The 10,000-nt window shown below is 38.3% G+C and overlaps 1 protein-coding gene across 2 annotated transcripts in view; it reads left to right on the forward strand.

The window, feature by feature from the left end:
- Positions 1–10,000, forward strand: part of LOC125045652 (actin-histidine N-methyltransferase-like) — a 16,033-nt gene that overhangs the window by 1,925 nt on the left and 4,108 nt on the right. Inside the window, exons 2-11 of one of the 2 annotated variants that reach the window (XM_047643059.1) lie at positions 285–400; positions 509–613; positions 2,731–2,807; positions 3,417–3,558; positions 3,992–4,183; positions 4,655–4,778; positions 6,992–7,103; positions 7,481–7,622; positions 7,872–8,057; positions 8,873–8,929. In XM_047643059.1, coding sequence (XP_047499015.1) covers positions 289–400; positions 509–613; positions 2,731–2,807; positions 3,417–3,558; positions 3,992–4,183; positions 4,655–4,778; positions 6,992–7,103; positions 7,481–7,622; positions 7,872–8,057; positions 8,873–8,929 — 1,249 coding nt within the window. In that variant the 5' untranslated portion in view covers positions 285–288. The remainder of the gene's footprint in view (positions 1–284; positions 401–508; positions 614–2,730; positions 2,808–3,416; positions 3,559–3,991; positions 4,184–4,654; positions 4,779–6,991; positions 7,104–7,480; positions 7,623–7,871; positions 8,058–8,872; positions 8,930–10,000) is intronic. The other variant, XM_047643060.1, reaches the window with a different exon arrangement.

Here is a 10,000-nt window from a genome sequence, read left to right on the forward strand (position 1 = left end):
TACAAAGCCAAAAAAGAAATAGTTTAAAAGCCAGAATTGAAGAAAACAACTTTAAGAAGTTAAAATCAGATTAAAATCCAGAAATAGTGACTGAATAATGCATCTATTTTTTTTCTACACACACACACACACACACACACACACACACACACACACACACACACACACACACACACACACACACACACACACACACACGCACACACCACACACGCACACACCACACACATATTTAAAGGTATATAAATAAATGTGCACATCCTAAAAGTACTTCTTATTTCCAGCACAATGGGTAAAAAACGCAACGCCAAAAAGTCTGGGAGCAAAGTCACAGGCCCCGTGAAGCTCTTACCCCAGACCAGAACGGAGCTGAGTGCCTTAGTAGACGAGGTGTTCAAACGTGAGTGTCGTTCGCGCATTTTGTTGGACTGTTACGATAATATCAGGCCTTACAATAGTATGTTTTAGTATGGTGTTTTAATTTAATGATTGATTTTCTTCTCCCCAGGGTGTACGAAGGTACCGTCGGCAACGGCACCAAACGCAGCTCAGGAGTGGGCAGAATACACAGAAATCTTCCAGCTAATTCAAAATATTAGGAATTTAGAGAAGGGTAGGTCGATGATTGTATTTTCCTCGTAATTTACTTATGTTTTCTTCACTATTTACTTTTATTTGACTTGTTGTTTGCTTATATTTATTTACATGTTCATTTTACTTCTATTTTGCTTGAATTTTACTAGTACTACTTTCTTTTCTTCTTTTTCTTTTTCTCCATCTCCTTCTTTTTCTTCTTCTGCTTCTTTGCCTTTTTTTTTTAATTTTTTTTTTCATGCAGAATTTAAAGGATATGGGTCAACAGGTGAGGTAGGTAGTACTAGTAATTGACTCCTTTGTGAGTAAACAATTTTGGAGCCATCTGTGTGTACCAGCAATTAATAAACTAAACTCACAGTGGGCATGGTACCTGCGGCATTGGGTTAAAAAAAAAAAAAAAAACATTTCCCCTCCAATTCAAGGAATGGGGAAATCAAGATCGGTCACTAGGGCCTCCTGATAAATTACTTGCCGGCTGAGTGCATGTGGAGCCATCTGCATGTAACAAAATTCACAAAAAGCTACAGGAGACAGAACATAAATCTGTTGTGGTTTGGTTAAGTACTTGTGGAGCCATCTTTTGAGGACAGCACTGTCTTTGAATGAAGAGTATTCATTATTTCTTTTTTGGCAAGTAATAATGATAAGACAAAGAAGAAATGACACCAAGCATGTAGCACAATAGATAACAGATATCATTAGATAACTGAAGACTCTGATTTATAGGCTGTACATAGATGGGTATTAAATCTTTATTAATGATAGGTATCTGTTCTTGCTGTAATGAACTTGAGCCCAGATACTGGATGGCAAGGATACATGCCACATGCTGTCAGCCTACTCCATGTTATAACTGCAGCCTCTCAGAGCCATTGTTTTAGCCTCAGTGACTGGAAAATTTTGTTTACTCAAGTCATATGCACAGATAGTATACTAAATATGTCTTCCTGTGTGTCTCGATTTCCTCTCAAGCATCTGACTGTGTGTAATTCCCAAGAAATGGCTTGGATCTGTGTGGGAAAAACCCATCAATATGCTCTGGGTATAATCTACATTGATGGAGTGATCAGCTGATAACAACAGCACCAAATATTACTTGGACAGGACAGTATAACCATTTCTGGATTTCCCTGCTGCTGCTAACACAAATATCAGTATTTGTAAACAATATATAATACCCACTTGAAAGTACCCATACCTCCAGCCTTTGGATATGGCGACTCCCTTTACAGCATCACGACAGTAAGCTAGCATCTCCTCTTGTTATCCTAGGTGTGTTCTGGGTGACCTCCTACCTTAGGCCAGGGCACAGGCTTAGGAGGGCTGTGGATCCAAGAAGGCTAGTAATCATAACTATAATTTCTGTCTCCTGCTAAGGTTTTGAGGCAGGGACATAGATACCAAGGTCCATTTTACAGAAATATGTAGTTGAAGAGTTAAAACATTTAATTTTTAATGTTCTGAGTTTTATATAAATTTTTTTTCTTCCTTTTTCCTCTTCTTCTTCTTCTTCTTCTACATCTCTGAATTTGCTTCTTTTGGTTTTCTTTCATATCTGTAAAGTTTACCCTTACATCTAAAACTTTTTTTTTTCTTTTTTTTTTATTCCTCATAATTCCAGAAATCTAAATCTTAAAACATTGCCGCTGGGGAAAATGAATAAAAAAATGGGGAAAATGCTGTGCTGATTTCACCTTTCCTTGAATTGGCGGGAAAATTTATTTTTTATTAGTGCTATGAATATCAATAGTGTTATTTATATTATCAACATAATAATTACTATAATGTTATAAACATCAGTAATAGGAAAATAAGATGACGTAAAATATTTTCAAAAATTAAAGAAAAGAGTGAACTGGCAAGGCAAGCACTACTCGTAAATAGCTCATTGGTGGCTTAGTACAAGTGTAGCCATCTATGTGTTAAAACAATCAAGTAAGTAAACTCACAGTGGGCATTGGCATGGCATGCCTGTCGGCAATGGGTTAATGGCAAAGTGTCATTGAATGGTGTGAATCAACTTGTGTAGCACGTGCTCATGTGTGGAAACAACTACAATTTCATATCTTTTCTGAAAGCTATTCTGCTCCATTTGTTATTATTTGTTTGTTTCCATTTTCTCTTTTGTCACAGATGTCCTGCTTCCATCATACTCGCGTGAAGAACAAATACCAACCTTCATGTCATGGCTCAAGGAGAAAGGTGTAAAGGTTGGTTCAGTCTCGGGATTTTCATCTTGTTTGGAGAGTGTGATTTTTGCTTTCCACCAACTTAGATTTTCCTTTGAAAGTGACCTTTTCATTGAAATATCCTTTTCCATTGAAATATCCTTTTCCATTGTTTTGAATCATGCAATGCCATATTACCTTCTTTTGAACTAGTTTTATTATTATTTTATAATGGCAGTGTGCCCTTTTAACCTTTCTCATTATTTGCTAACTCATTATTTCCATTTTTTTCTCTTTTGTCTCATTTGGTTTCTTGTTTTATCTTTATGCCTCTTTCTGTTCTATTCTGCTCTTCTTGTCTCATCGTCTTCTTCCTTTCTCTTCCTCTTCTATTCTTCTCATATCGTCTCATCTCCCTTTTGATACTCTTTCTTTCTCCTTAATCTTCCCTTTTTCTCCTTCATTATCTACCTTTCTCACCTTTATTTTCTCACTTTTTCCCCCTTCATTCTCTCACTTCCTCCATATCATTATCTCAGTTTCTCCATTTCACAACCTCTTTCTCTGTCTCATACCTCATTCCCTCTGATCTCATTTTGAAGTGTTACACGTCCTTGTGTGCTTTCACGTCCTTGTTTACACCCATTCAAGATCAGTGGAGTGGAGATCAGCGACTTCGACCAGCAGGGCTTCGGCCTGATGACCACCGAGGACCTTCAACAAGGGGTGGAGGTCATCGACGTGCCTCTGGAAGCCATGATGACAGAGGACACCGCAAGAAAGTCTTACCTTGGTGAGTTCTTTGGGAGGGAATCCATTGTGTCAGAGATACAGTGGCTATTATTGAAAAATTACAGGAGGCTGAAATGAATTCTAAGGGATGAACACCTCCTTTGCATCCCCTGGTAAATCTGGGTATGTAAGTGAGTGGATGAGTAAGTAGGTGGATGGGTGGATGAGTGAGTGAGTGAGTCCTGTCATGGTAGGTTCTTTGAGAGGCATTCCATTGTCCCATATAATAGCAAATATTGGAGCATATGAATGATATTTGAGAGTGTTTCACATGTCAGGATGTGTAATGAACATCAGAGTTACATGGTCTTAACTTATGTAATTATTCTGTTGGTAGTCTATCTATAATGTTAAATGGGCTTAGTAATATTGTGTTCCCCAACTAAGAAGTACTTGTGTTATGTATTATCTTTTATTTATGAATGTATCAACAGGTCCCTTGATAGAACGTGACCCCATCTTGCAACACATGGGAAATGTTTCGTTAGCACTGCACGTTCTAGGAGAATATGTGAACCCCCAGTCACCCTGGCAGCCATATCTGCGCATCCTTCCAGCCTCATATTCAACCACCTTGTACTTCTCTCAAGAGGAGATCCTCGGCCTAAAGGGCTCACCAGCACTAGGTGAGGGCTGAAGATGATCATTTGTGAGATATGATGGTTGCGTGTGTAGTGTGAATTTGTTCCGCACATTGATGTAATGATATAATTGGCATGCTGGAAATATTTGAATGCCATATACCTTTCTTTTTCACAATGTCAACTTCTCTTTTTATTCTGTCCTTTGTGAACCATGCTTTTCCAGCTATTTCAAAAGTTCTCATATCCTGTAATTTCTTGAGCTAGCATGCATTCCCTAAGATTTGTTAAGTTCTTTTGCTTTTTCTTTCATTTCTGAAGTCCTGGTACACAGTCTGCTATTTCTGAAACATTTGCACTTTTCTGTCATTTCTAAAGTTCTCATGCTTTTTCTGTAATATTTTAAATAAATTTATTTCTATATTTCTTTTTTTCATTTCTACATTCTAAAGAACATGACCATAAAGAAACCTGAATGTATCATTTTTCCTTACCAAGCTAAATAACCCTTTGCAGAGGAAGCAGTGAGACAGTTCCGGAACATTGCACGCCAGTACTCATACTTCTATCGGATACTCCACTCATTACCGGAGGCGCGAAGTTGGCCAATCAAGGATTACTTCACCTTCGACGCTTACAGGCGAGTGTCGTTCGCGGGTGACTTTGGGCCCCAGATAAGGAAACGTTGGGTGGAGTGATAGATTGTTGATGTTGTTAAAAAAAAATTATTTCAGAGTGATAAATATAGATGTGGTTCCAGGGTAAGGTTAATTTTCCGAATATGACAATCGGGTCTTCCCTTACAATATTTATATCATCAGATTTGTCCTCGTGTGATGAGAACGAATCTGATGATAACCTCCGTCGGATTCTCCAGCCGACAATCTTGATGTGATTTGATAAGTCCCGATAGCAGGGGAGGGCATGAAGTAGATCAGGGAAATTACGGGGTAAAACAGGCTGAAATAAGCAAAATAGAGAACAGAAATGTGCAAAACAAGCACAAAAAACGCTTAAAATCGGCAAATGAAACTCTACGGACATTGCCGCCACATTTGAAAGTCTACGGACCGACGCGCCAGTTTTTGAAAAACTCTACGGGAACCAAAGCAAAAAATCTACGGGATTTCATATGATCCAGATCCCCTGTGGTAATCGTATAATGCGTCCTAACCAATAAACCAACCTAACCTAACCCTGTGGGATTTATACACTACGATCTATATATTCCCTAGCCAGGGGGCTCTGCCCCCTGGACCCCCGTAGTATTAATTGCGCCTAGCCAGGGGGCTTCGCCCCCTGGACCCCCGTGGTCATATGTACGCCTAGCCAGGGGGCTACGCCCCCCCGACCCCCTTAGTAGTATATACGCCTAGCCCCAGGGTTAAACCACAAACCTTTATAAACCGAGAGATCGAACTTTTCTGCGCTTCCGTCTGTCAGAATTGCTTGGTTTCTAATCACTTTTTTCGGCATTTGGGGCACTTGTTGGGCTCAAATATCAGGCTTTGATTGAGAATAATGTCCATTTGTCCTGTATATCCACCAAAAGACTTTAAAAATGACACGGAGTCGACGCAGCACTTAAAACGAAACATTTCTCACCGGTGTTTTTCACTGAATGGCCGCCGGGACGACCTGTCAATCTCCCGGTGAACACACGCATGCGCACAAGGTTATTGTTCAGAATAGCGTAAATAACTCCCAAAAGACGTAAAAGAAGTATAATAAAACTAGAATAATGCATTACATACATGAATTCGGGAAAACAGACGCTAGTAATGACAAAATAAGCCTTCTCGTAGCAATACATGGACTACTTGATTGATCGCAGTAATGAGTTACGCGTCACATTTGTTATGATCCTCGCAAGGTAAACATGGCAGGGGACTTAGAAAATGAAGGGGCCATCTTCTGTCTTCTCTGTCCTGTATCTCCCTTATTTTAGATAACCGAACCTATCACCATAGATGAAAAGTGTCTTACTTTTCGTCAAGGTATCCACTCCACACACTTATTTTACTGAAAATTTTCCCAGGGTAATTTGTGATCATAAGTGAATTACAGCAAGTGAAACACCATATTTAATCAATCAGAATTTTAAAAAAAACAAGTAAAATTCCTTTATTATAAAAATCAAGACGAGCAGAAATTGTTTGAATATAAGCTTTTGTTTCATATTTCCTCTCTGTTCATACATGTGTGACTGCCTTTGTGTGTTTGTGTGTGTGTTCTAGAGTGAAAGAGCAGTAGATTTCATGTTGAATTAAATCCTGAAATCTTGCCTAAAATATATATGTGCCTCAATGCCTTTAAGACAATATATTTTTGTGTACTTTATAATATAGTCACCTTCTTTGTGATTATTTTCATAATGATATAGAAATTCTGTCAGATATTGCTCTTTAGAATAACAAATTTAAGTAGTTTTATCTGGTGTATGATTTATTGTGAAATGCAGGATTTAACCAAATATATAAAATTGAAAACTTGACAAGAATTTGCATATTGCTTATAATGTCTTTTTAAAGGCCTACCCCATAGCATTCCTATGGAAACATGAAAAACACAATTTAATAGTACTATTATACATTCAAAACTGTATTGATGTTTTAGACTTAATATTGTAATGTAGTTTCAAGCTTATTATTTTTACAATAATTCCTTTTCCCCAACATGGTGTTACTTGTGTAGGATTCGTGCTGAATAAATTGTAAATGAAATAACAAAGGGAAGAACAAGAAAAAAACACAAATATGCCAAAACAAAGGTATTATATTGTTGAGCCTTAACGGGACCTTCCTGGGCAATGTCTACCTTGCTCCTCTTAACACTACTCTCTTGCTGTTCCAGATGGGCCGTTTCGACAATCATGACGCGCCAGAACAGGGTCCCGACCAAAGGGGCTAGTGGCCAGCTGGCTCTCATCCCAGCCTGGGACATGTGCAATCATGAACAGGGAATTGTATGTGCAGTGTTGTCTTTGTTTTTCGTGCTGAGAATTAAAGAACTTTATTTTCACAAAAGTTTTTAGAGGATTTAGGTGTAAGAACAGTGTTCCTTTTGACAAATGTAGAAAAAGTTATGAATATCTTCACATTGCAAGAGATGTGTTTGACAGGTTTCATCTTCATATTCCTGAAGAAGGTTTGGTTGAGAAGTCAAATACTTCTCTTGCGCTGTGAAGATATACATTCTTATTCATAACTGTTTCTAATCATGAATGTGGCTTTGGTAGAGTTTTTACTCAATATGTCTATATCATAAGTTCACACTGTGTATATATTTTTTTGAGTTGCTCTTCCCCAAGGCTATCCACTTACAATGTGCTATGGTTGGCAGTATTCTACAGACTATGATGAAGAGAAAAACTGTTGCGTGTGTCTAGCGCAGAAGGATTTCAAAAAGGGAGACCAGTTCACAATCTACTATGGGAAGCGACACAATGTGGAACTCTTCCTACACAATGGCTTTGTTGAAATAGGTGCGTACTTTTTGTAAAGACCCAAATCCTGCCTTCTTCTGTGCATGTGTAAAGGAAGATGCAGAATATAACTTGCATTGTCTTACTGAACCAGGTGTTGTAATATCTACAAGCATTATGCTGTCATTAGTATTATTCATAAAAAATAACTTGGGGTTTAAATGGAGGCACTAATTCCCAGTTTTTCATCAACATCCCAACAAACATGTTTCCATCTGCACTCGCCCTCACTCCTCCTTTCCCACGTAGGCAATGAAAACGACAGCCTCGCCATCAAGCTGGGAGTGAGCAAGAACGACCCACTGCACGACGAGAAGGTGGCGCTCTTGACCTCCCTGGGGCTGCCCTCCTCCGGCTCCTTCATGCTGATCCCAGGGCTGCATCCGATCTCTCCCGGCCTGCTGGCTTTCACGAGAATCTTCTGCATGGATAAGGGTGAGGAAATTTTTCTTTTCTTTTTCTCTCTGTCTGTTTTTTTTTTTTTTTTTTTTTTTATCTTCTCTCTTTCTCTTTTTCTTTCTCTTTGCTCTATGTTTTTTTTTTATAAGTATGGGTAAGGACTTTTTCTCTCATTTTGGCTGATTTGTCTTTTTGTAGAGGGTTATTTGTTACAGGATTTTGGATTTATTTTAGATTTGTTTGGTCTGTTTTTGTTTTGTTTGTTTTCACATACTCTTTACATATTTGTGAATTATTGATGTGGATAAGTTTTTAATCACTTTTATCTTATTTATTTATAAATATATATATATATATATATTTTTTTTTTTTTTTTTCACATCTAGAAGTGACACATTTTTTAAGTTTTAATAGTTTTACTTGGTAATTTTCATTATTTCACTTTGCCTAGATAGTGACAGCTGTTGGAATAAGGTGTCTAAAATTTCTGTGGGTTTGTTTGTTTGTTTGTTTCATTAGGAATAAACAGATACGAATGTAGATATTAATCGAGTAGGCTATGTGTTTCTGTGTTCTTGTTTTGCTTATTATATGTTCTAGCCTGTGCTTAAGCGTGCTTTACGGTGTTATATTGTAAGGTTAATGTTAATTTCCTTTTAATTATTATGCAGTCGTTTAAGTATAAATTGCAACATGAGCTGTTATGCTTTATTACTTTCTTATTTCAGACAACCCATTTTTTTTGTAAACAATTTAACCCTTTTATTGAGTGGCACTTAAATTGGGAAACCGTATGGTGTCCTGTAGGATTAGTTTCTTAGTTTAAATGTTCTTAATCCATTTTCCCTTAGAAATACAAGACTGGATGCAAGAAAAACCCGCAGTGAAGCCAGAGGTTCAAGAGAAAAGTAAATCTCATCTGTTTGATCTCTAATTGTCATTATCATCATAAAAACGATTGATGTGTGAGCTTCGCTTGTAGATTTCACTCTAATGAGGCTGAGCTACATGATTTAACATACTTATGTGTACTAGTAAATCATTAAAAAGGCAAGATGCATATTTAGGGGAACTAATGTACCTGTCACATCCTATATGTATTGTATGAGACAGAATTATTACATGGTGATGGCAGTATAGTATATACAGTATGGTTTCAGTTCTATTGCTGTTTTTTCTCTCAGATTTTCTACTTCTCTTTTTCTCGCTTCTCTTTTTCTCTTTTTTTTTCTTTTCTTTTTTTTCTCACTCTTTCTCTTACTGCTTTCTCTCTCTCTTACTGCTCTCTCTCTCTCTCTTACTGCTTTCTCTCTCTCTTACTGCTCTCTCTCTCTCTCTCTTACTGCTCTCTCTCTCTCTCTTACTGCTCTCTCTCTCTCTCTCTCTCTCTCTCTCTCTCTCTCTCTCTCTCTCTCTCTCTCTCTCTCTCTCTCTCTCTCTCTCTCTCTCTCTCTCTCTCTCTCTCTCAATCTCTCTCAATCTCTCTCAATCTCTCTCTCTCAAGCTCTCTCTCTCACTCACTCACTCACTCACTCACTCACTCACTCACTCACTCACTCACTCACTCACTCACTCACTCACTCACTCACTCACTCTCTCACTTCTCTTTCTCTCTCTCTCTCTCTCTCTCTCTCTCTCTCTCTCTCTCTCTCTTCTCTCTCTCTCTCTCTCTCTCTCTCTCTCTCTCTCTCTCTCTCTCTCTCTCTCTCTCTCTCTCTCTCTCTCTCTCTCTCTCTCTCTCTCTCTCTCTCTCTCTCTCTCTCTCTCTCTCTCTCTCTCTCTCTCTCTCTCTCTCTCTCTCTCTCTCTCTCTCTCTCTCTCTCTCTCTCTCTCTCTCTCTCTCTCTCTTCTCTCTCTCTCTCTCTCTCTCTCTCTCTCTCTCTCTCTCTCTCTCTCTCTCTCTCTCTCTCTCTCTCTCTCTCTCTCTCTCTCTCTCTCTCTCTCTCTCTCTCTCTCTCTCTCTCTCTCTCTCTCTCTCT

This window comes from Penaeus chinensis, chromosome 37 (genome assembly GCF_019202785.1).
Source record: "Penaeus chinensis breed Huanghai No. 1 chromosome 37, ASM1920278v2, whole genome shotgun sequence".
Classification (NCBI taxonomy): domain Eukaryota; kingdom Metazoa; phylum Arthropoda; class Malacostraca; order Decapoda; family Penaeidae; genus Penaeus; species Penaeus chinensis.